This window comes from Trachemys scripta, chromosome 9 (genome assembly GCF_013100865.1).
Source record: "Trachemys scripta elegans isolate TJP31775 chromosome 9, CAS_Tse_1.0, whole genome shotgun sequence".
NCBI classification, from domain to species: domain Eukaryota; kingdom Metazoa; phylum Chordata; order Testudines; family Emydidae; genus Trachemys; species Trachemys scripta.
In genome coordinates this window covers 81,298,327-81,325,593 of record NC_048306.1, presented here as the reverse complement: position 1 = coordinate 81,325,593, position 27,267 = coordinate 81,298,327, and the positions used below count along the sequence as shown (strand labels likewise).

General features: G+C 39.8%; 1 protein-coding gene across 2 annotated transcripts in view; it reads right to left on the bottom strand.

The window, feature by feature from the left end:
* Positions 1-27,267, bottom strand: part of RSRC1 (arginine and serine rich coiled-coil 1) — a 344,188-nt gene that overhangs the window by 251,424 nt on the left and 65,497 nt on the right. For both annotated transcript variants that reach the window (XM_034781218.1, XM_034781219.1), the window contains exon 4: positions 22,238-22,414. In XM_034781218.1, the coding sequence (XP_034637109.1) occupies positions 22,238-22,414 (177 nt within the window). The remainder of the gene's footprint in view (positions 1-22,237; positions 22,415-27,267) is intronic.

Below are 27,267 nucleotides of genomic sequence, written 5' to 3'. Positions count from 1 at the left end.
ATTTTGGAGATCCTGGGAACAAAGACATTCACTCTCCCTCACCTCTTGTCTAATGGATTTCAGCGACTTCATCCTGCAACTTCAGATTCTAAGAAAATAACTTACCCTTTTAAAATCAAAAACTAGCAACAGTCCACCCATTATTTTAGGGAAAGTGAAGTTAATAGAGTAAATATCCTTGTCTCTCTGACCTTCCGGGACTGGGCTGTAACCTAAATTTTCAGAAGACTGTTAAATCTACTTGCTTATGCTGGAACAAAAACTGCTGAAAAGTTTTGTACTTAAGTTAATTGCATTTCTGTATGTTTGTGTGTCCAGGACTAATTGGTTGGACTTCATCTGGGCTCTTATGAGTAGGAAATTCATCAGTATTCCTAAGAGGCAATGCTCTGCACCTGGGCTCCCATACATTTGGATTAACAGTGTAAAACTTGATGAATTTGTGGGGCTTGTTTCTTCCTTTGGTGAACGAAAGGAATTAAATTGTTTGTGAAACCTCCTTACTTCCTGAACTGGTTCTGGACTTTTATCTGGGTAGGAAGCGTGAAATTACCTGAATATGTACCAGTTAACTTGTGGGTAAGAGGTCTGTATCAGGATGGATCTGGTGCTTATGTGTGGACTGAGCTTTCTGCCTCTTCTCTAAATCCTCTACAAAGAGCAAAACCAACCTCTGAAGAAAAGGGTAACCATCTAAACTTTGAAGGATTGATCCACTACCCATAGTTACAGCAGTCACTGGGATCTTCTATCTCAGTAGTTCTCAAACTTTTGTACTGGTGACCCCTTTCACATAGCAAGCCTCTGAGTGCAACCCCCCGCCCTTATAAATTAAAAACACTTTTTAATATATTTAACACCATTATAAATGCTGGAGGCAAAGCAGAGTTCGGGGTGGAACCCTGACCGCTCATGACCCCCCCCCCATATAATAACCTCGCGACCCCCTGTGGGGTCCCAACCCCCAGTTTGAGAACCCCCATTCTAGATGATCTGAATGGGGCCATGGCTTTAGATCAGTTCTTGTTCCTGGGCTCCAGGGATATACTAAGATTTTGCAGTTAAATAACTACTCCTTTCAACGCATAAATTGATTCTTGCAGTTGAATAGCCCAACAGCACTCCAAGGACCGTTTCCAGATACCCTTCTGTTTTCCCATTGAGAGTCCATTGACTGGCATAATTCATTTTGCTATTCCAGGGATAATTTATTTCTAGACTATCTGAATCTATGTGTGGGAAGAAAAAGAGCCCAAAATGAAACAGCGGGGTGGGTCTTTGCATCAACTGTGTTGAGAGAGACTGTGCAGCTTCAAACTAGGATGCTAGACTGCAAGACTCCATTCCTCTGGTAATTGCTGGTTGGGTCAGAGTTGTGCCCTAATTGTGAATGGATGCATGGAAGAGACAGGCTAAGGGCTGCATCTTCTCTCCTCCTCTTCCCACCTTGCCCAAGAGCAGAGGCTGCCTTCATGAGAAAGGGGCTGCAAGAGGCTGGGCATGTGCCCTAAGCAGAAGGCTTCTGATCACAGGGAATGTCTGGGTACTCAGTGGGCAGCCTTCTTATCTTGCTGTCACTCCCTGATAGAAGACTCACTCTCTCCTGTCCTCATCATTGGTGTCTGAGTCACCCCTGCAATTGAGGCAGAAAGGTCTACCATTCCTGGGCTCCGTCAGAAGGAATATCAACAAGACAAGGATCTTGAACCTTGCTGGTATCAGCCATGCTGAATGCCTGCAGAAAGCATCATGTGGTACTGAGTGCCCTGGGTTGTTAGTGCTAACTTCAAGCGTTCAGGTAGCTGCACAAAAAAAGAACAACAAAGGCATTTCTAGGTCTACAAGGATTACTCCCTCTTCTAGTAACCTGCCTTCAAAGGCCCCCCTCCTCTAGCACCAGACACAAAAAATAGAAGTTCAGAGTAGACCTTCTGTATGAACATACAATGTAAGCAAACATTTGAGTGATCTAATTTTTCTGCAGGTTGGGAGGAATAAGTGTCTGGACGAGTATAGAAGATCAAGGATGCCCTTGCCAGAATTTACACCTTTGATTCTAAGTACTATAAGTATCTCAAACCTTATGTTTAAACCAATAAGCCATAATCTCCAGGCAATATATAGACTTATCTTAAAATCCTGCAAAATTTTACCATCAGATAAGTTTAACCTACAGATGCACATTTTTTTTTTTTTTTTTTTGATGCTTGCATACGTATGGGGAAAATCCTCCCAGTACCAAGAGGACTGTGTAAGGTTCCAAATGCAGCAACGCCTGTAGTGTTACGAATTGGAAGCAAGAGAAAAGAAAGGACATGCATTGGACTCTGAATTCACAGACTATTATTAAGTAGTGGCCTACCGTAGCGCTCTCTGAACAGCTCGAGAGTTCATGGGGATGGAACAGGAACATATGGTCTTGCATTCACTGCCTAACGGCCAGAACATCATGCACAGGGGAGGCTCAAGGGCAGCAGCCACTGTTACAGTCCATTAGCTGGAGCAAGTGAATGGCATGAAGTCATGTTGGGGGCATGATTCTATTTCTCCTTAAGTCTTCATAGGTATCAGTATAGAATGCCTGTTTACAGTGCTTTGTGCAGAGGTCCAGGACTTGGCCCTTAAGATGTAACAAGTTCTATTTAAAAAATGGAATTTAGAGCCGAGCTCTAACACATTATGTGAGATTCAGGGCATATGAGAAAGATAGATTGTGTGTGTGAGAGAGACTTTCAAAAGAACATCTACAGAGTTGGTATAAACATGGTCAGAGTTCTGATCATTAATGATATTAAGTTCTGGTGCAGTAATATTAGAAACCTTGCACTGGTATGCTAGAAAGCTACAGTATATTTCTCATCAGCTATGGTGCAAATGTAAGAAGATGGATTTATCTTTTATCTTTTCATAAGATGATCTGTAAACACAGCATCATTTCACAAAGTTATTACAGAATATTTTCCTACACAAATTCAATAAGCTGTATTAATGGATCCAGTTTCTTTTTTAATCTAGGAAAAAGTTTGTATCTTCCCTTTTGCTCTGATTCAAATGTCTAAATTTTTTCAACCTTTAACAGTTTCTTGTATTCATTTAGAGTCTCAAATAGCAGTAGAAAATTCTAAGATTAGCGGATTATTATATTTTTCTTGTACAAAGAAAACGTTTCCCCCTCCTTTCTGTAATCAAAGGAATTAGATACTTTACAATGTCCACAGTAGGTAATATCAAGGTTCCAGAAAACACTTTTATCCACAGACCCTGGGTAGCCTATTTGTGAAATACATAGAGTTTAATATATTAATGTTGCATTCAATTTCATTTTATGACAGAAAGGTCAGTTTTAAAAAATAAATAAATGATTATTAGGGACTCTTCTGCTTTAGATCCATGACAGCAAAACACTGGCTACATGTTTAGGTGATTACTGTATCTCTGCAGTTCAGTATCTGCAGGGTGTCTGAATGCTACTCTAACTACTTAAAGCCAGTAAAGAGATTACAGCTCACACTAACTGGATTTTCACAGCTCCATATCATTCAGTTTGGATTCCTCATACACAGATTAAAAGGGTCCAGTCAAACAATAGTCAGCTGCTTTTAAAACCTAAGGTGCCTTGGTAAAAAAAATATGATGTTCTTTTGAGCAAAAAAGCCCCCTGTATTTAAGGAATTATTCAAATAAAAAACCCAAGATACTGCAAACTATATAGTTATAAAAAGGACAACTCTGGTGGCTGGCAGTTATGAGGGCTGTATAGTTCTGAAAATTTTAAACAGCTTAAAATAATGTGTCCCTTTGAAGATACTGCCTTCAAATGGATTCCAAAATCTATTTCTGTAAACATGGATGAGAAATATCATTTCCTCAGCAAAGTATATGAATTTTGCAGGAAAATGTTTTTAAAAATACCTTGAAACAAGATGATCAATAAGTCAAAGCACAGAACTAGAACACAGAACCTGCATCTTTGTACTGTCATTGCTACAAAGACAATCCTTTCCCCCCCTTTGTTAAGGTCAATAAGAAGGATGTGGGTTGATATGGATACGTTTATGGAGAATTCTTTATCCAGGTTTATGATGTAATTTGTAATGTATAGGATACGTGTCCAGAGCAAATGATTAGCTCCCATAAACGTATTTTGAAAATCTGAAGAACATTTTAAAAAAAAATATCAAGGTTTTTACATATCCAAAAACTTGTATCAAAATTCCACAGGCTGAACTCCTAATTTCACTTTTCAACGTTCACAAATTGGATAGTACTGGCTATAAATAGTGGTCAAATATGTGACATCAGCTTCACAATTTGGTGGCCTACTTTCATTTACTCTATTATCCATGCAACATTCTTCATTTGATAACAGAATATATCAAGTAGAACTCTATTGACTTTAAGTTGCTACATGAGGACTCAAAGAATGAATAAAAACAAAAGTGAGACATCTTTCATCAACTGAACTACCAGCGGCTTTGTAACTGTGTCATCATGGTAGGGCAACACACATTTCAAAGCCTATTACTATGTGGTGACAGCACACATTTTCATGTCCTCTATTATAGCAGAGCAGTGACACACTATGAACACGATCCATCTGAACAATGAGCTAATGGCAATGAGCTCTAAATGCAAGTGCTCATATTCATTAGGAAAAGCAATGTTATAGATTTCTTTCGGTCAGACCTCTCATTGGATTCTCTTTAAAGCTGGGGTGGGCAAACTTTTTGGCCTGAGGGCCACATCGGGGAATAGAAATTGTATGGTAGGCCATGAATGTTCACAAAATTGGGGTAGGGGTGTGGGAGAGGGCTCTGGTTGGGGGTGTGGGTCCTGGGGAGGAAGCTATGGACGTGGAATTTGGGGTGTAGGAGTGTGCTCTGGGCTGGGAGCGAGGGGTTCAGAGGGTGGGAGGGGAATCAAGGCTGGGGCAGGGGTGCGGGAAGAGGTACAGGTTCCGACTGAAGGTGTGGGCTCTGCAGTGGGGTGGTGATGAGGGGTTTGGGGTGCAGAAGGGCACTCCGGGCTGGGATCGAGGGGTTTGGCGAGTGGGAGGGGGATCAGGGTTGGGGCAAGGGGTTGGGGTGTGGGGAGAGGCTCAGGGGTGCAGGCTCCGAGTGCCACTTGTCTCAAGCAGCTCCCGGAAGCAGTGGCCGAGCCGCATGATGTGGTCCCCAACCCCATGCCCCAGCTGGAGCTTGAGGGCCAGCTTAAAACAGCTCATGGGCCGGATCCGGCCCACGGGCCGTTGTTTGCCCTCCCCTGCTTTAAAGCATGTAAAGATTCTGTTACTACATGGACACTGCCCATTGTCTCCACCTAGTGATATAGTTCAAAACCACAATGTACACATACAGCAAGCTTTCATTCTTCAACAGCTTGGATTGAGTTTAACAAGTTCCATATGAAATTCTAATTAGTATAAGGAGGAACAAAAATACTACGAGTATTACTGCTCTACTTTCTTATACGGTAGCTCCACAAGCAGAACCAGTCTTCTAAAGACTGGACCAGATAGTGAAGCAGCCCTGCTGTAGATGGTCCATTTTAATGTTACTCTATAGAGTATGCTCATTTGGTAATGTAGTTAACTTTTTAAAAAATCCTCTTAAATTAGTTGAAAATTGAGGACAATTACCTAGAGCAGCAACTATTAACCAAGAGAATCATATCCCATTCAAGAATCAGATTCCATTGTGTTCCATTAGTTTTTCAGTGCTCAAGTATCAAAACAGTCTGACAATTCTGGAGAAAAGATTTCACATATTTCCATGAACACAGCTCCTTTTATAGGGGCAGAATGGGGGACCTTGATGTAGGGAAAGGAAGAATGGAGCCCACCAAACCCCTGCTACTGGGGGGCAATGAGAGATCATAGCATCATAGAATCATAGAATATCAGGGTTGGAAGGGACCCCAGGAGGTCATCTAGTCCAACCCCCTGCTCAAAGCAGGACCAATCCCCAGAAAGATTTTTGCCCCAGATCTCCAAATGGCCCCCTCAAGGATTGAACTCACAACCCTGGGTTTAGCAGGCCAATGCTCAAACCACTGAGCTATCCCTCCCCCCATATCACAGAGAGCCCCTCCCACTGAGGGAAATGGGGGACCCTACTATGGGTGGAGTGAAGAATGGAGGGCACAACAGAATCTCTGCCATGGGGGACCCTGGCATGAGCAGGTTGGGGCAATGAGGGGCACACAGTATCCCTGGCATGTAGGAAGTTGGGAATGGGTCACAAAACTCCTGGCAAATGGAGTACCCCAGGTCAACAGGGTAAGGAGGAAAGGGTTATTGGTGTCACCATGAAAACTTGTCATGCCTGCTCTTCTTCCTCTGCTTGCTGTCATGTAGGAACTAGGAGGAGCTGTTGGGACCCCTGAATATGCAGTGCTGTGGAGCAAGCAGTCTTCTGGGGATGCAGTTGCTCCCTAGGGCTGAAGTTACTCTGAGCTAACAAGGGTCCCCATCTAGGCCACATGAGCATTTGTGGGTAACAGCCTGGTGGCAGGGAACCATGAGCCCTGATTCTGTGTGTCCCAATATCTTTCCCATGAGTAATGTCTGGCTCCTCTATAAAACATGGAGGGTTGTGATGGCAGTTTGGATGAGTACGTATGTTGCTGGAGTAGATTTTCTTCACCTTCCAATTGTAAAGATGAACCCAAGGAGAATGCATAGCTCAGATCCGATGGATAGTGACGTAGCTCTCAGAATGTTAGGGACCAATGGTGTCCTGCTACCAGACAGTCAGTGCCAACGGTAGCCCTGAAACCAACAACAGGGGAGACTGAGGTTCCAGTGAATCTGCAGGTCGACTGGTGCCGAGAGGGGCAGAGTGGACAGATGCATGGGAACTGGATTTTGTCTCAGTGGTACAGCAATCTCCACCAGAATGATGGTGCACTTTCCCAAATGGCTTGGGTTCCAGTGCTGAAAGAATCAGTGCCAGGGTCCCTGGGGCAGACTGTGCTGGGGTCAGTGCCTTTCCTGAGGTTCTGGTTTTCACTACTGGGTGCTCCAATGCCATAAGGTTGGAACCAGCTCAAGACTGAACTTCAGCAGGAACCACTCTGGGCCACAAAGTCTCAGACACCATTCAGTGCTACAGGCAGATTCTTCCCATACAGGAAACTCCAGTGGGTGACCTGCTCTTGGCTGTGTGTCTGAGCATTACATGATCGTTGTAGTCACAATTCGAATCAGATCTCAAAGGCAAAGATCACGCTCACATTCTTTGGCTTGGACGATCCCTGTATTGGGAGACTGTAGTGAGCTGAGTTTAGAAGTGGGTCTGATTGATTTGGTCATTAGGAAGACCTGAAGACAGATCTCCCTGTCTTTTCTAGCTTGGGAGCTGAAGGACTTAAAAATAATAATAATAAAAAAAAAAAAAATCACATACTTACCCGGAATGTGTGTGTCACACTATCTGGAATAGGTCACAATTGTGAGTGCCAACCTCAGGGCAGACTATCAAGAAGTAGGGCAGACACATCAAACTGGTTGTATGTTCTACAATTAGATTTCACCAACCCAGTAACAACTCCTAAAGCATTATAAATGGTTTTACTATGGAGTCTGAGACAGTTTTCATGGGCAAGTCCAGGCAGGCTGGACTTCATAACAGATGGTTGCTATATACCAAAGATCACAGAATATTCAGGGTGCTCTCTGTCCCAAGAGACCAGGCACTTACCACAGGAGAAACCCTCCCAGCAGCAACCCTCCCAGGGTCCTCACTGAAATGCTACAGCGGCGCAGCTGCAGTGGTGCCTCTGTAGTGATTTGTGTAGATATACCCTAAGATACTGAAGCAAAACCTTGACTCATAAGCAGGGCCGGCTCTGGCTTTTTTGCCGCCCTAGGCAAAAAAGCCACCCGCCACCCCCATCCCACCCCCCAGCGCGGCAGGGGAAGGTGCCGAGCCTGGCCGCGGGCCCGCAATCCCCAACCAGCCAGAGCGCCGGGGGGAGGGCAGAGAGCCCATCCGGGACTCTCCACTCTCCTCGGCGGCCAGAGCACCGGGAGCAGGGTGGAGAGCCCCCGGCAGCCACAGTGCCCCGGCGGCCAGAGCGCCAGGGGGAGGGCGGTGAGCCCGCCGCGGCTCTCCGCTCTCCCCGACCGGCCGGAGCACTGGGGGGAGGGCAGCGAGCCCGGCCGGGGCCCTCCGCTCTCCCCGATCGGCCGGAGCGCCAGGGGGAGGGCAGTGAGCCCGGCCGGGGCCCCGCTCTCCCCAATCGGCCGGAGCACCGGGGGGAGGGCGGCGAGCCCAGCTGGGGCCCCGCCGCGCCGTCCCCCTCCAGGCGCCGCCCCAAGCACATGCTTGGTGGGCTGGTGCCTGGAGCTGACCCTGATCATAAGAAAAATTTCAAGAACTAAAATGGTATACATTGAGTATATACTTAAGCACTACTTCATTTCATTTCTCATAATTATGTGATTGAGAAGCCTTTTGGAAGATGACCAGTATTCCCTACCTATCCAAATTTAAGAAAATTGCATGTCCTTAAATGGTTTAAATATTTTTCTGGTTTAGAGTGCCGATGTTGCTCCTATTGTTTTTCTTTAAACCGTTCTTCTGTACAAACATCCTAGCACATAATGTACTGGTGATATTGATATCATTACTGATGAGCACTGAAATCACAGTTAACGTTCCTTATGGCTTTGTTACTATCTACTGCACTTCTGTTTGGTACTGGGTGGGATATTGTACTGATAACAATGGTGCCATTCTTAAGGACCATTAAACTTGAGTCCCTTCTGTTACTTTTTCTCATGAACGTTTCTGGAAAGTAAGTTAGTGAACTAATATACTCTGTTTGCAAAGAGACCAATTTTTCAGGTTAAATATTGTTACTACGGAACAAAAAGGCCAAATTTTTAAATTTGAAACCAGTCTTTACTTACTCCCTAGTATTCCTTCCACAAAGCTTGCTTAATTTTTTTTTTTTTAAAACCCACGCATTTCCTTTGATGGGGGCTGCGGGGGAAACTAATTAGATTGTTTTCTTCCTTTATCTAAAATTCTAGTTGGACCTTTAGAGCTACCTGGTCTTTTGAGTAAATGTAGAACAAATCTAACTATTAATCAACCTATTTACCCATGGTATCCATTTAGAGACATTGTGCACCATTTGATATTTACATAATCTTTTCTTTTCTAAGGGGCTCAACACAGCCAGAGATGCACTGGGTGGGGGAGAGAACCCAAGTGGCAGCACCTGGAGGGAATATGTCTGAGAAAAGCAGAGGCAGGCATAATGGCCTCCAGGAGTATTTCGGGGGAGAGGTGTGAAGAGGGCAGATCAAAGGTACACTTGTTGCACCTGTTTTAAAAGTGCAGCATACACTCTACCCAGTACCAGCCTCCAGATGCTCACCATTTCAAGGGGAGAAGTCTTGGACTTTACCCTTAACCCATTCATTTATACCACCTCTAGAGGTAACTAGCTGATCTTTACTCCTTATGCTCAAGGAAGCACTGTCTGCAATATTATGGTAGCCTGCTGGGTGACTTGTTGGAGAAAGCAGTCACAAAGCCTTCTCTCCTGCAGTGTACTCATGAAGCAGCAGCTACAATTAGGCCTTAAATATGCATTATTTACAGAATACGGTAAAATATTCTAGCATATGACATGATTACAAAATTAAGATTACAGAATATTCTGAGTAAAAATCTTCATGAACATTTATTCAGGGAATTTGTTATGCAGGCACAATGGTCTCTTTTTGAAGTAGAATATCTTGGCCTTAGTTCGAAATGCTGAAAGTGATTAAATAATAACATGAATTAACTGCTTGCTAAACCAAATCTGTTTGATGTGTCATACTGGTAAACTTCTTTAAATGCATTGGTATAAGTCAAATGATCAAACAGATTTTTTTTTTCCTCTACAAGAGGTTTTTTGTTTTGTTTTTTTCCTCTTTTTTTTTTTTAATGACAAAAAAAACCTCTACTTTCACGCTCAAAAATCAGGTTTATAATGGCAGGGCTGAAAATGATTTAAATTACAGCACTGGAAGCAATAAAATATTGTTTGATTTAACTAACAGCATTCTGATCCATAATTATTAATTTTATTATTAAATATTCTATCTTAATCTTCATGCTTTTCTCAAAATTCATACATTTTGTGGGGCAAGTATTGCCAAAATATTGGCAAAATAAACTTCATTTTATGGGGAGATAATTCCTAATTTCTGCAACGTAAACAACCTCAGATTTAAAAATGTACATTGATTTATGTATTTTTAAATGACATTGCAAATTGAAAGCTCAGTATAATATTTCCTAATATAAATATTAATCAGTGTTTGATTTACCAAGTGTAACTATATTGTTATGGTAATGCATCTGTCCAATGGTACAAATTAGTAGGAGGAAAAAAATTAGACATGTCACAATCAGAACATGTAAACTATTAAAATAAAATTCCCCCAAATAAATGCTAGCATTAAATATATTTAGTTTGCTTATAACAAAGCAAACAGTGTTTCGTACTTCTTCAGTGTAACTCCACTAAATCGTGTTAAAGGTATACTTCTTTTCAATCAAACATTTACCCTTCGCCACTGGTGAAAGGCAACAATATCTCTTTACAACGTCTCGTCTTTTTCAATAAATTTTGCATGAAAACATGTTACCCAAGCACAAAGTTGCCTGCTGTCACATTGGAAGTATGATAAATGTTTAATGAAAACAACACCACACAGCTTGGTGTCAGACAACAGCTATCACACAGTCCTGCTTTGATCTAAACAGACACTTAAAAGGAGTTCTGAGCATGCTTTGCACCACAGAACTCTATAACCTATATGCAAATAAGAGAAAATTAGCATAAATGACTTCCTGCTGCATAAAGAAGTAAGAGGTAAGGAAAAATGACAAGTTCCAAGAGTGTATGACTGCAGTCAAACTCTGAAAAGTCCAACATTTTCAATTTACTGCTAACATCTTCTGCCAAGCACTGGAAAGCTTATCAATACGCATTTATTACACAAGTAGTCAACAGAAACCATTGGATCACTGCCAGGACTGAACATGGAAAAAGAAACTGTGTAAATGTTTTGGCTAATTACAACTGAAAAACATTAGCCAAATATATTGACCAATTCTTGAGAAATTACTGAAAGGATGACAAACCAAAAGTGAATGGAAATATATTTCAAAAGCAAACTTTTAAACTCATATGATCTTTCAAAGTGTTCAATAAACTCTGGTGCCACCAAGGAAGAAATGTATTGATACTTTCATATAGTTTTTCCTTTAAATGGTGTTTTATGCTTGACTGATGGCACAATATTGCTATATTTTCTTAGACTCCTAATTTAAGTACTGTATTTCTCTAAAAGTTCTGAACATTTGTTGTTTTTTAAAAGGCTGTCATGAATGCAGTATTAAAAATATAATGCTTATGCTTTTCTCATATAATAGAAGATATTTTATCAGAAGAATTAGTTCTACATAGAGCCAGAATAAACTGTTGACTCAGATATTAGTAGGGATAGTTTTCCTTGTTAGGGAGGACTTCTTCATAGTTTACATGTAAAATTCTATACCATCAATTTGAAATCCTGTTATTAACTGAGTCATATTTTTGCCCTTTGTCACAAAGTAATATTATTGTGACAAACTAAAATGATACACACATGTTAATCTCAGCTTTTCAGAAAAATCAGACAAACATGAACAGCTTTCTCTGAAAAACATTGATTAACATTTTAGTATACCTTCTCTCTGATTCAGTTTGATCATATAAGCACACTGAATGGCAGAAAATTCCTGTATTAAAAATTTAAGGATAGAAGTATTTTAAGTTAATAAGAGTTTTACTGTCAAATATTAATTAGCATGCACATTGTACACAACAACATACATGTTTGGGTAAGTTAACAAAAGGAGTGTGTACAAATGTGTTATAACTTTAACTTATGTTTTATTTAACTAAATCAAGATTGCAAAATAATTCATTTAGCAAACTTTTACCTCTGAAGGCACCAGCTGTGCAGAAATTTCTGGTCCAAATACCAGATTTGAGCACACAATAAAAGAAATCCATTAGCAACTAATCTTTCACAGCAGCCGGCAAGATGTGATTTGCAGTTGTCAGGTCCACCTTGTGGAGTGTGATAAAAAAAGTATGCTACAAGAGGCCTAGGTAGGATACCTTATTCACAGTGAGGAAATCAAGTCTCATCCATCTCAATGAATTATGTGGCCATTTTAACAAAGCCTAAAGGCTCTTTATGACAAGTTTCATATGCCACTCTGATCTAGTCCTCAATTCGCACTTTAATAGAACTGGAAGCCATGTCACATCACGCTAAGGCACGTTATATTTAAATTCGGAAAAAGTCTGCTTTTTTGCTCAAACTAATCCTTAGGAAAGAAAAATTGGAAACAGGAAGTTGTGGAATAGGTATTCTGCACTAACCTCCGATGTGGAGACTCTTATTCTGCATTAAGAATGCCTTTGTGTGGCTTAGTTTAATCCATTTCCAAAGTGGATTAGGCTAAACTGCACAAAGGCACTCTTAATGCAGAATAAGTCTGTCCATATGGAAATTAAGTGCAGAACAGCTATTGTGCTCTAAATTCACAATCTAGCATATTCTCCATTAACGTCCTCATTTAGACAAACCTTAAGATTCACTTTTCTTCTACGAGATTGGTGAGGTTTTGATCTAGACAGACATGATTTTACTTCCAGAGGGACTGCTGCTAATTTTCCCACATATATTCAAATACAATATGACAAAACTGAGAAATAGCCTGAGTTAACTACTGCAGTCCTGTTCTTGATGGGCACTAGAAAGGGGACAGCCTGCCTCACCATTCTAATTTCTAGAACTTTCATTCACAAAACAGGCTTTCTGAAAAATATTGTCGCTGTATCATCTTTATTCAAGGTGACTGTTCCAGTCACAGTATGTATTATGATCAACATCAACCATTTTTTACACCAAAGAGGTTTGGTCTGTAGAGCTTGAGTTTAACATTCAGTTTGCGGATGCGGAACTCATCACTACCACAGGAAATATGGGAAGTGGGGAGTCCAAATTTAAGGCTAGATAACCTTTGAAAACCAATCATTTGACTCTTATATAAAACAATACACACAAAACAAAAATCTTGCTCTAGAATAGAACCTCATTACTATGAACTTGTGACTGGAAGTCCACTGCAAATTACAAATATTAGGAAAGTTAACAAAAAAGATAATACAATACAAACTGTACGTAGTTCCTTATTTTGTCCATTCTAATTTTATTTATAACACTTCATAAAGTATTAGTAAATATACTGTAGTAAGTTCTGTGAAAATAATAGAGGCTTAGTAACATATCTCACTAGAGAACTTTTATTAAATCTCATGAGAAGTGGGAAGACAGTCATTTGTATTCTAATTATAAGGTACAAGGATTGGTAAGATTCTAGTATACCGTTCATCAAAATAATGGACCAAAACATTACTGCAGCCATGGACCATAACTACAGGACACTATTTTTATAAACTAAGAAACATGGTGTGAAAGCTGATCTGAGACTAGATCAAGAGAAAAGGCCACAGGCCAAGCAGATATGGATTTACTTTGGAAATGATTGCAAGCAATGAAGTTACTCAGAAATGGTCATGCCATTTCTTGATTTTTTTTTTATATTATTCCTGACAAAAAAAACTCTTACCCGTGGTCTACACTACGAGGTTAGGTCAAATTTAGCCCATTAGGTCTATTGGATAAGCAATGCGTCTACACAACCAACCCCGTTCCATCGACCTAAAGGGCTCTTAAAAATCAACTGCTGTACTCATCCCCAGTGAGAGGAGTAGCACTAAAATCAAGTGGACTAAGTCGAATTTGGGGTAGTGCAGACGCAATTTGATGGTATTGGCCTTGGGGAGCTATCCCAGAGTGCGACAATGTGACTGCTCTGAACAGCACTTTTAACTCTGATGCACTAGCCAGGTACACAGGAAAAGCTCAGGGAAATTTTGAATTTCATTTCCTGTTTGGTCAGCGTGGCGAACTCAGCAGCACCGGTGACCATGCAGTCCCAGAACTGCAAACAAGCTCCAGCATGGACCGAACAGGAGACACTGGATCTGATTGCTGTATGGGGAGAAGAATCTGTGCAGGCCGAACTCTGATTAAAAAGAAGAAATGCTAATATATATGCCAAAATCACACAGGGCATGGTGGAGAGAGGCTACAACAGGGACGCACAGCAGTGCCGCGTGAAAGTCAAGGAGCTCAGGCAAGCCTACCATAAGACAAAGGAGGCAATCGGTCGTGCCAGGTCAGAGCCCCATACATGCTGCTTCTATGATCAGCTGCATGGCATTCTGGGGGGGAGACCCTACCTCTACCCCACCACTGGCCATGGACACCTGCAAGGGGGGAGACTCGCACAACAGAGAGGAGGATTTTGTGGAGGAGGAGGAGAATGCACAGTAGGTAAATGGAGAATCCATTCTCCCTGGCAGCCAGGACTTTTTCATCACCCTGGATCCAATACCCTCCCAAGGCGGGTTCCCGGACCCTGAAGCCAGAGAAGGCACCTCTGGTGAGTGCACATTTATAACTACACTACAGGGTTTAAAAGCAATTCTTCAGAAACTGCAGGTGTTGCTATAACAGCAGAAGAAGCTGTTGCCTCCTTAGATACCCCCTCCTTGGGTTCCTTGGTTCAAAAGGTCCAAGCCTTCCAAGAGTAAATCCTCAGCTCTCAAACAAAACTGCCTGCATAGGACAACTAAAGTGGTGCTGGCCCTTGCTTCAAGTTTGGAAGCATTGTACAATACTCTCAAGTAATGATGGCAGATACTTTGGACTTCTTGATCTAAGTCTTGATTTCCACTTTAAAATCTTCAGTGAGGGTGGTGAGATTGGAGGGAAAAAAGTTGGTGGTGCAGGTTTAGGCTTCACCTACAAAATAAGCTTTACCCACATTACACACCACTAAAAATAGATTGTGCAGATGTTCCAAATATGACCATGGATACTCTCTGGGCTCCTTGGGTTTGGCTCTCATTCACTGAGGTCCAAATATACCCATGGCCTCCAGTGGGCTCCTCACACTTGCCTTCCCTTCAGTAAGGCTTGTCTGTCCCACCAGACCCTGTAGAGCTTGGATTCCCTTTTTGGGAGCTCAGATGCCTGGACTCTGCAAGGCTCTTTGGGTTTGGCTCCTTCTTAACTCTGGGTGGAGAAAGTGGTGGCATTCTCGCAAGCCTATTTACTTATAGTGTCAAAATGAACTCTGATTCATAGTAGAGTGAGCAGATCATCTTACTATGATCCTAGCTCTCCTTCCTTGTATTCTTTGATGAACAGTAAAATAGTTAATACTTTAAAAAGTCATCACTGAGTATGCAAGTTAGTAGTACTCATTGAGATGAATGGGGAAGTTCACATCTGCAAGACACAGTTTCAGATTCTAAAAAGGGGTAGACCTCACAGTATTGGTCACATAGTTCACATTTCAAGGCTTCAAATTGCAAATTTGAAGATTGCACTTGTGAAAAACCTTCTGACCAATACACCACACAGGAATCAAAATATTTTTAGACTTAGAAAAGTATTAGTTTCTGATACCAAAAAAATCTCATAGTTGTACTGCTATCCCTCAAACTAATTATCCACAAACTGCAATTGCTGCTTAGACTTTTCCAAATTTCTATTTTTCTATGGATCAGACAATTAGTTTCTTCAAAAACCCAGATAAAGATCTGGGTTGAAATCCATTGTTCCACTGACATTGATGGAGCAATGACAATTTTCACCAGCTGAGGATGTGCCCCATGTACTTCATAATTCCAGCTTAAAATTAAAAAAAAAAAAAAAAAAAGTTTTCATTGGAAGCTTTTACACTATGTTCAAGTGATGCAGTTTTTAGACCAATTATGAGTTCAGTTACACTAATATAAATTTACACTAACTTCACTGCCATCATTGGAGTTTATTCCAAATTTACACTGGTATAAACTGAAAGCTAAGTCTGGTCCTTGCTCTTCAAGTATAGTACATAAGGCTTCTGTTTCAGCTATGGAGGTCACAGGGTCACTGGCCCCACTGTAAGAGTTCCTAGAGGCATACATACACTGACTTCACTTTTGGTCTTTGTGTAGACAATATAATAATTGGCTTCGCTCTGTGGGATCTGCAATTTACATTGGGACCCTTCTGTGCAGCCTCCCATCAGGTCCCTATAGGTAGGTCCCTTCCGCTTTTCATTGGAATCAACAGAAGCTTTTTTTTATTTGTTAAAAAATATGAAAATTCTAAATAAGCTGAAACAAACACCACCACCACTATTATTTATAGCAGAGTATGCCAGAAAAAAGGAAAATAGATAACATCTTCCAGCAACTGATGCCAAAGAACAGCTATAGCTCAGATAAAACTCCTAATGCCATTACCCGCTCATAACAGATATTACCCAACAAACAGCAACAAAGTCATAGAAGACCTGTTACCACCAGCTTATGATGGACAACACTGACAAACATCTGCAAAACCACCAATAGACAAAAATTCTGTATTAGTGCTCACCACAGAAACCTAACAAGAGAGGATAAAACTGTAATGGAGTTTCAATGCTGCTATAAGGAAAACAAATGGGAATGCCAGAGGACAAAGCACTGCTGTTGTCTCATAAGACAATGCTAAAGGCAAAAAGCTTTCTCAATGTTGATGTTGTATCATCTCCTTTCTCCTACTGGAAGTTCCATCTATCAGCATGGGATGACAAGTTGAAAGCCTTGGCCTTTGTTTTTCATATTCACCAACCACTACAAAAAACAGCACAAAAAAAAGAAAATATGAAAGGCCTCAGGAAGATCCATCATCCAATAACAAAGCTATTGAATATCTCATTTTCCTGGAGCACACTGGGCTCAGAGGGACAGAAAACATTTTATTTTTAGACATATGCATTTTTATCTCTGCTTTCAGGTATGCTCTTAAGGATCAGAATCAGAAATTTTACCAAATTTTCTACTCACAAGGTCTAGAACAGTCCATGGATAAATAATCATTCACTTAAAATCTTTTCCCAAGGAGTATCCATCTTATATTAAGCTATTTCTTAAGCTACTATACTTCTCAATTAGATTTAACTCATGAAACAGACAGTGTAATTTTCTACAGATCTCCACATTAAACAGCCATTGTGTCATGCAAATAGCTTTGTAGTATATCCTTTCCTTGTTCATTCAAGTATGCTGGTTTGCAAAGCCATTACTAAACAATATTAACATGTTGCTGATAGCAATCTAAGTCTTCAAAATGACAAATAGCTGGAAAAGGCAAAAGCTTCTCAGATCCATATTCCCTGTATAGATATTCTTTGATCACTGTTTGATTAAACTGACAAACCTATCCTTCTTAAAAAGGTATATGAAGGATGAATTACATCAAGAGCATCCTGGGTAAATTTCATTTTGTAGTCTATTAATACTTTTAAGTATTGTTAAACAGTATGAAATCTGTGTTACAAAGACCACCAGACAGTACATGATCTCTGAGAAAAATGGACTAATGTCACTAACTGTTTCTATTCATTAACATAAATAGTATAAAATATTACAATGATCAGGAAAAAGAGAAGTCATAAAAATGATAATTTCTTTTCAGATTAGCATAACCATGTGGTTTAACAAGTAAGTCAAAATGTAAAGGAAGATGGGCTGATAAAGAATGTATTTGCTTCCAGAAAATTTTAGACACTTGCGACTATTGCCTCCAAAGTTACCTTATATTGATCCTTATTATAGTCTATAAAGTTAGGAAGTATTTTAGTAAAACCACATTAATATAGTCCAAAGTGCTTTATAATGTGCTTGCTACAAGGAGTCCGGCAACCATTATGTGCTCAGTAATGGGTCATGCACAGCTTGAGACAAAAGAACCTTGCAATGAAAGAGAGAATGCTGGCCAGAAGACTAAAGCTAGCCCTCCAGTTTTTCAGAAGCATCATGATATCTTTAACTTGCAGCTGGACAGGCACCAGAAACAGGCAGAAGACATCTCAATTTAATGACTCATTGGAAGGAGAGCAAACACCTCTAACACCTTGTCTACATTATGAAAATTACTGATCGCTAACAATGGAGGTCAGCAACAGGAGCAGATAAATTGATGCTGCATATTAGTTAACTACAAGTGTGGCCAAGGACAAACTATTTCAGAAATCTAAGTACATTAGTGCAAAGAAAAAAAATATATATGAATAGCTAGCCCAGTATTTTACACAGTCAACAGATACTTCACACATGTTTTGAGCATAATCACAAAGGACCTTGAGTAAATTTCTGGCATGTTCAAAACCCTATAACTAACTAAGGAGGAAATTGTGAAATACATATATGAATATGAGAGATCATATACACAACCGAGAACACTACATTCCAAATTTCCATTTAACCTTTCAGGAAGAATCCAGAACCAGTAGAGACCTTATGGAACACATTCAATACATGATCAGTTTCCTTCGCTTTGAAGACAAATGTAAGAAAACTATGCTCTATATAGCTAGGTAGGTCAGGAGATATGGGGTTTCATTAAACTTGTTTAAACAGAGACCCAAATTGAAGTTTGGGAGTATGAATCAGGGACAATAAGGGCAGGTCTACACTACGGGGTAAAGACAATGTAAGTTTTGCAACTCCAGCTACGAGAATAACATAGCAGGAGTCGACGTATCTTAGGTCGACTTATTGCAGTGCCTACATCACGCTGGGTTGATGGAAGAAACTCTCCCGTTGACTTACCTTACGCTTCTTGTTCCGGTGGAGTACCGGAGTCGACAGGAGAGTGATTGGCAGTTGATTTACTGGGTTTTCATTAGACCTGCTAAATCGACCCCCAGTGGATCAATCGCCACAGTGTCAATCCACCAGTAAGTGGACACAAGCCCTAAGAAACTGCCATCCCTTGAAACCTACAAAAACCTGATTGATAGGTACGGATTATTTAAAAGCAAAAATACATTTGATTTAGTAAATCGTATTGGGCATTTCATTGACCCAGCCAGGTGCAGTACTGATGATATAGCTATACCACAAGTTACGGATGAAACCAAGCAGGCAACTGTCTGAAGATATAAAATATGGAAAATTTTCACTATTGTTGTACTCACAACAAAGAACAATATTTCCTTCTCTTCATCAGTTTTCCCTCTAATTTTTCTCCTTAAACATTTTTATATGTTAGAAAATTATCATATTGAGTAGTTCGTTTGTTTTAATTGATGAATATATATGTGTGTATGCAAAGCTAGCTAAAATGAAGGACTTTCCCAAACAATGGAAAAGTAAATAGTTATTTCATTTATATAAGTAGATTACAGCCAGGGACCAGAATTTTTAAATACTGTGCTTTTAGGAAAGCAAGTCAATATGTTCAAAACTTATTTTCTTAAACATACCCAAACTCACACTATAAACATGTTAGTAGTTACGCAAATAAAAACTGTAAAATTATAAACACTATCAAATGTATTTACAAAAAAAGAGATCAAATGTAAGCTCGAGTAGGGGTCACATATCTTCTGCAAGGATACTCAAACACATCTAATATATGCAATAGACTCCAGTGGAATACACGTCTACCCCAATATAATGCGACCCGATAGAACATGAATTCAGATATAATGCGGTAAAGCAGTGCTCCGCGGGGGGGGGGGCGGGGCTGTGCACTCCAGTGGATCAAAGCAAGTTTGATATAATGCGGTTTCACCTATAACGCAGTAAGACATTTGGCTCCCAAGGACAGTGTTATATCGAGGTAGAGGTGTACTTGCATGCATTTCTTTAATCTACTAGTTGCACCCAGCTCTGAAAAAGAATTATACATTTGTTTATATTTTTTGGAATGCTATAGAACCTGTTCTAAAAATTCAGTAATTTCATCTTTTGTTCAATATTTGATATATAGCAAGTTAACAATAAAAAGCGTCAATAATTCATTAATAATCTACATTTAATTCTGCATTCTACCCATATGACCAACCAAAAAAACCTACGTAAATTGGAAGCACTGATATTGATGTAGTTTTAGCCATTCCACTTACCGCTACGTTCATTAATTTCCAAATTTTTCTATAGTCTGGGCCAATCTGACTCGACAAATTGCCTTGGGACAACCTCCCTTGAAATACACAACCACATAATACAGAACTAGACAAAAGAAACAAGCTGAACTATCATTAAGGGGGAGAAAGTAATATTTCCTTATTGAAGGTATCTCACCAGCTGATTATGTCTCCTTCACAAAGCTAAAACAAGATATAATATAGGCAGTTTAGTTATCTGATGCCTGTAAAAGATCAATTTTCACATCTTACCCACTAAAACGTCGTGCCAAACACAACAACTTATGATGATTGGACCATTTGTGATGGCTTCTATTTCATTTCAATAGATAAAATACCACATAAACCAGAATATATTACAATAGTCTGACCCCTCTAACCCAATGTATGTCACATGTCCCCGTAACCAAAACTACAATTGAAACTCAACAACCCATATTACTCTAATAGAACTCAAGTTTCAATACTGCCACCTTCATAAATTGGTCTCGCATTGTATCTGGGCTGGCCTTTGGTGGTCAGAGAGCGAACAAAGGGAAGACAACTTCCTTGATCCCTTGCAGTCCAACAATTTGTTCATAAAGTGCATGAGGAGGAGCTGATGATCCCACAGCATTGCTGTGGTAGCTGTTATAGAGACCATATAAACTAGCCTCCTCATTCACCAATATCACTGATGACCATAATGACTGATGGCCAAGGGAGAGGATGTGGTTGCAATAGTGTCACCCCAGCTTGCTGCCCTGATTGACAGTCACCATTAAAAAAGTTTGCCTTCCCAGGATTACAAGAACAGACATAGGCAAAAGGGGTAGGGCTTCCAACCCCCCACCCTTGCTCAATTTTCATATGAACACCTTTGTCCATTTATTCCCAAACTTTCCTTCTGGCAAAGGAATAAAAGAAATTTCAGGTTGATAGGTTCGGTTTTGGCAAAATGCTTGTGATAAGAAAATCTGGACTCCCAACACCCACTTCTATCTTTACATATGCAATTAGAGAGGGATTCAAATAGCTCCTTACCTCAATGAGGTAGAATAAATGGGATGTTTGGAAACAGCGTGAACTACACGGCGAGCTATATTTTTACTCATCTTTATTAGAAAAAAATTACACAATTATATTGGATTGTAGTTTTATTGTCTTGAACAATGTTGAACATTCTCCCCAAAGCTTTGTCACTTTAAATAATTTTCACTGAGGATTTTTCAGGCCAAAGTTTATAAGTGCGATACCAAAATTTGACTTTTGATATCCTAGTTAGCAAGAAAAAGAGCAATAAGCTTCCCTATGAATTACTGCAAAACTGAAACAAAGTTATTTTGTTAAAGAATTTTATGCAGATCTAAACCTTAGATTGATGGACCCAGTTGTCCTACTGAAGCTAAAAATTTAATTTAAAGGACCCAATTCCAGGAAATCAACAGTCTGTCTACTGCTCACCTCATTGCAGCCACAATCTTGTCCTCTTCAGCGCCACCTGGATTATTCTTACACATGCTTGTATAAGCACTTACCAAATCATGCTATGCAGAAATAACCAGGCTGGATCAACAATATTACAAATATCTAAACTACAGCCTCAGAATAAACATCAGACAAAAGCAAGTTATTTAGCTATTTTCCCAAAACTAACCAAATTTAGGAAGGGAGCAACTCGTCATCTAGATAGAAGAATACAATGAGTTCCAGCAGAGTTAATGAACAGAGAAGTAGCACTTCAAAGTTAGCTCAAGTGTTTGTCTTCTCCCATTACTTATCAAACTTATTGGGAAGTATAAGTGATTAGAAACAGATGGTTATGGTAAATATGATCTCTGCTCAAACTTTACAGCCCTTTCTTTCATATATTTCTTTAAAATAACAAAATTAAACTCTAATCTACACTGATTTCTCAAGTTCCTGCATATCTATGGAGAGAACAGTGAAAGATCACTAAATTAAGGTGTTGCCCATACCGCTCAGTTTCTTAGGAGAACCACATGGTTTGAGGATTTAAAAAGGAAAAGTACACTTCACTTAGTACAAATGTTGCCTAGACAGTTGATGGCCACATAAATAAAAAGTAATATTGAATATGTTTTCATTCACCGTAGTAATGAATTAGTTTTGATTTGATTTGTCATTACACTTACCCATGCTTGGTGGTATACAACTCCTTCTCTTTCCCTCTGCTCCTCTCCTTCTCTTTTATTTTTTCTTTATCTCTGCCTTTACGTCGTTCTCTTTCACGAGATCTGCTATGAGTTCTTCTATGACTGGATCTTTCACTGCTTCGACTATAGGAACGTTGATGTGGTCTTGATCGTGACCTATGCAAAACATACAGTATTCAAACTTATCAATTATAATTTTTTAATTAACATTACACATCAGATTTCTCATATACAGTCCAGCTGTTTTGTCCATAATCTTCTCTCAATTAAAATAAAAAAACATGTCTGGCAAAGCAAAAGATAAATTAAAAAGGAATCATTTGTTGACAAAGTATGAAAATGATTGTTAAAACATGAGACCATCCTACTCAACAAACCTACTCCATAATATTAAGCAATGCAAGGTCAATTCAGTGCTCAAGAATGAGCTAAATTGTATTCCTTCTTGTACATCTGAATGATTTCCTAAATTCCAATCAGTTGCACCTGTGCAAACCCACTGATGTTAAAAAGGTTGCACAGGTGTCACAGAGTTTAATTTGTTAATGAAGGGCAGACTTTACTACGGTGATGTCCCAGAACAACAAAGCCAGTTTTGTGTCTTGTGTCTGAGATCCCAGGTTGAGCACAGAGGGCTGACAGAAAACATTTTTTAGAGTAGAACTACCCTTTAAAGAAAAACCTGCAAATGTAGGCCTCAATCCTACCCGTGACTCCACACAAGGGTACTTGTACAGTCACTTGCAGGTTCAGGGTCTTAGTTGCCAAGTGTAATATTCTGTGTTTACTTTCACCTCAATGCCCATTGCTCCATAATAAAGTGTACAGTATTACTGGAATATTCAACTAGAAAATAAGTTATCTTTACAACACACATCCGTTAAGCATCATAACCAAAATAATTCTCATGATTTAATTCCATATTTCTTATATGCAAAGAATTTTTAAAATATTTTATTTATTATTAAAGGTATATCAAGTGCATATGCTGAAGGTATAGCACATTTAAGAAAAACAGGAATTCAAGTTCCCATGAATTTCTACTGCTGTGTACACCTATTTAAATATCTCATAACTGGAAACTTTCAAAATGTATTGAGCGCTTTTTTTATAATGTACAACTGCTTCATTTTATATAATACTTTTCGTCCTGTAGAATTAAAAGTCCTTTAAAAACAAAAGATCCCTTAATCTACCTCTGGCATGAAGTACAGCAACTGTTTAATAGCACAAAGTAACACAATCAGTAAGGAAGTGAATACTCTATCCAGAAAAAACTACAAAGGAAATGTAGAAAATGTTATTTCAAATTTGGAATTAGTCCAGTATACGGAGAGTAACATACCTATTCTTGCCATTGAATCTTTTCAATATCCACAAGAGATCAGAATCTCAGATTTACACCTCTTCCAAAAGGTGGCATTTCTAGCAGCATAATCACCCCTATTATCAGTCCTGGGTCACTGTATCAGTACTAATTCAAAGGTCAAATAATCATCAACACTATACTGAATTGCTGTAAGAATATTTTCTATCCCGTAAAATGGGTATCTGCTATATCATCATAAACAGAATTGGATACCAGGTAGCAGTGTCCCCTCACAATGTAATTGACTGGGGATGAAAGAAAAAAGGCTTGACTTACCACAAAAAAATATTCAGAATCTGCCAACCAAAAATGGGATCTGATAAAGCCAAGACATCAGGCTTACACATCATTGCCTTTAAGATACTCTCACTTGAGAATGTAGCCTTGATCTTAAAGATCATCACAGGTAATGCTAAAACTAACTCCTTCACAGAGTCATAGAAATTAAACATGGAAGAGACGTGCCACCTAGTTCATGCCCTAAACAGGTGTCTTCCGCAGTACTTTGTTCAGTAGAGTTTGAATTGATTGGTTTCTCTAATGTAAAATGTGACCTGTTTGACTAGGGATCCCTCCCATTTTGGGGCCTATCACAAGAAACACTAGCCAAAGAATCAAATGCGCTGGCTATATCTAGAGGGCTCACCTTTTCAGCCCCAACTTAACTGGCACCTCTGTTCTTGCACCCACAATTTTATATGTGCAAGTAATTGCAATTGCAATTTAAGTCAGTTAGATGTTTAAGTACCAGTCTTATGGGCATACAGACATCTAAATGGCAAAACATGGCACAAGAAAAAAAGCCAATGTTTAAGAATTCAAACTAATGTAGTCACACTACGTTTGTAACAATTATTAATTTAAATAATTTTGACAAAGGTTTTCCTTACAAAAGCTATTGTTTCTTCGTTTACTATGCCTCTTCTAACTCATTAAGTTCTGTGATTGATTGTTACCATTTTAGTTTTACAGTTCCAATGAGAGACCCACAAACATTGTCTGACTGATACAGCTTGCGTTCCCCGACCCCCACACATGGGTGAGGCAAGCAGACGACTAATAACAGGATGTTTATAATGAAGACAACAATAAAAATGTCATCTCCATGGAAATCTTCTCTGCAGGAAAGTAGTACTATACAACACAATTGCCACATGAAATTGTTGAAAGCTCTTTGCAGAAATTCTACTTTTCAGCTTAATTATACACAAAGTATGTTGTGGGATAATTTCACAGGATATTTACACAGAACACAAACGGGGCACTAAAAACACAAACTACTGAGAGATACCTAATCAAACGCTTATGTGTATTGATTACCACCAGTACTATAATGCACATATAAAATAAAAACACAGCTCCAGAAAAATGGGAAGGTACAAATGAGAAATGTCCTAACCCCCAACTGTTTTAAGGCCTAGAAATGGGAAAGATTGGGTATAAGTGAAGTGAGAGGCTGAGGAAAATAGGAGACAAACTGTGGAGCAAGTCTAACCTTAAAGTTTCATTACATTTTAGAGCACTTGTGACACACATGTTCTGAAAATCATATTGTGTTTAGAATAAATATGATGCCTCTAATGGTGGAGAACTTTGAACTACTGAATAAGTTTGGTTTTCCAGCATTAACTTTCTCCTTCACAATCCAAGAGCAAAATTATCATCATGTATTTATGAATTCACAACAGATGAACCTCCAACGTAGCAAGACATTTCTCTTGATTTTCTCTTTTTACTTGCACTAGAAGAGGTAGTGGAACAACCAAGAGAGGCAGATTTCCTATCTGCTTTTCATTCCCCTCTAGAGTTAGGCGGGGGGGGGGTCACGCGGAGCACTTTGTTTAGAGGTACCAGGATGTCCCATGAATCCTCCATAAAGATCTCGATGAAACTATCATGGAGGTACTCTGCAATCCTCTGCTGACAGTTTCTGGGGACGGCTGCCTTATTTCTTCAGCTGCTGTAGGACACTTTCCCACACTGCTCAGCGATTACTTCAACAGGCACCATTGCAATACATAGGCTAACAGCATATGGACCCAGGCAGCATCGGGATGCCAGCAGGAGCTCTGCTCTCTCTGCCTGTTAGCCTCAGGAATGAAATGTCAGCTAAAATCACCATCTCCTGTGGAAAATGGTGCCAGTATTCAGTTCATTGCCCTATACAACTATAATCATGCCAGCAAGCTATTCCCTCTTAATTTCCCCAACCGCCCTGAGGGCCACACTCACCATGGCTGGTGCTGTGACTATCAATCCCAAGCAGAAATGCGAACATAGGAGCAATTGGGGAGCAAGGGGAGTGAATTCAGTATCTTAAGTTTAAATTTCCATCATGAATACTCTCACAATGGTACAGCCTCTGCCATTGTGGCCTTCAGGGTCTCTCCTTCTGCACCCGCAGAACAACTGAGCCAGATAAGGAGAAAGAAAAGACTCTAGATGACACATTCCAGGAGATCCTGCAAGCCAGTGTTGCATCAGAGAATGAGCGCAAGGCCTGGAGGATCACCCTTGCAGATAGCAAGGAGAAGGATAGAGTGGAGAGACAAAAGGAACAGGAAAAGGAGAGGGACGAGTAGCAGGAGATGCTTGCACTTCTCAGACAGCAAACAGAGATGCTGCACACTCCGGTAGATCTGCAGGTTCAACAAACCCATGCTCAACTCTCTCTGCAGCCCATACAGAACTCAATATTGGGACCTCCATATACCTCCTCTCAACATTCCCTGGGGCATCAGGGGTCAGTGCACTACCCCTACCACTCCTGGCGAACATTAAAGACAATCACAATTTCACATACACTGACCTGTGAATGCCATGGTTGGTATATGTGTTCCTGAAATGGAAATAAGTGTTCTTTCTCCTTCATAAGTTCTATTCCATTAATTTATTAAGTTTTAAATAGTTTTTAATTGCCTGCTTCATGTTACAGAATCAAATGCTATTTTTTTGGAACAAAATTTATCTTTATTAGTTCACAACATATGCTGTCTGGTGGTGAGCAACCCACCAATTTCCTGTTACTTCACTTTGTCATAGAACCCATAACATCATTCACAGACAATAGTAATAGGTGCATTGAAAATGCTATATTCCTACATACACAGCTGTCACGACTATAAAGGGAAGGGGGTAACAGCTGTCCTGTGTACAGTACTATAAAATCCCTCCTGGCCAGAGACTCCAAAATCCTTTTCCCTGTAAAGGGTTAAGAAGCTCAGGTAACCTAGCTGGCATCTGACCCAAAGGACCAATAAGGGGACAAGATACTTTCAAATCTTGGGGGACGGGGGAGGGGGAGGCTTTTGTTTGTGCTCTTTGTTTAGGAGTTGGTTCACTCTTGGGACTGAGCGGGACCAGACATCAATCCAGGTTCTCCACATCTTTCTAAACAAGTCTCTCCTATTTCAAACTTGTAAGTAAATAGCCAGGCAAGGCGTCTTAGTTTTACTTTGTTTTCTCAACTTGTAAATGTACCTTTTACTAGAGTGTTTATCTTTGTTTGCTGTACTTTGAACCTAAGACTAGAGGGGAGTCCTCTGAGCTCTTTAAGTTTGATTACCCTGTAAAGTTATTTTCCATACTGATTTTACTGAGATGATTTTTACCTTTTTCTTTAATGAAAAGCCTTCTTTTT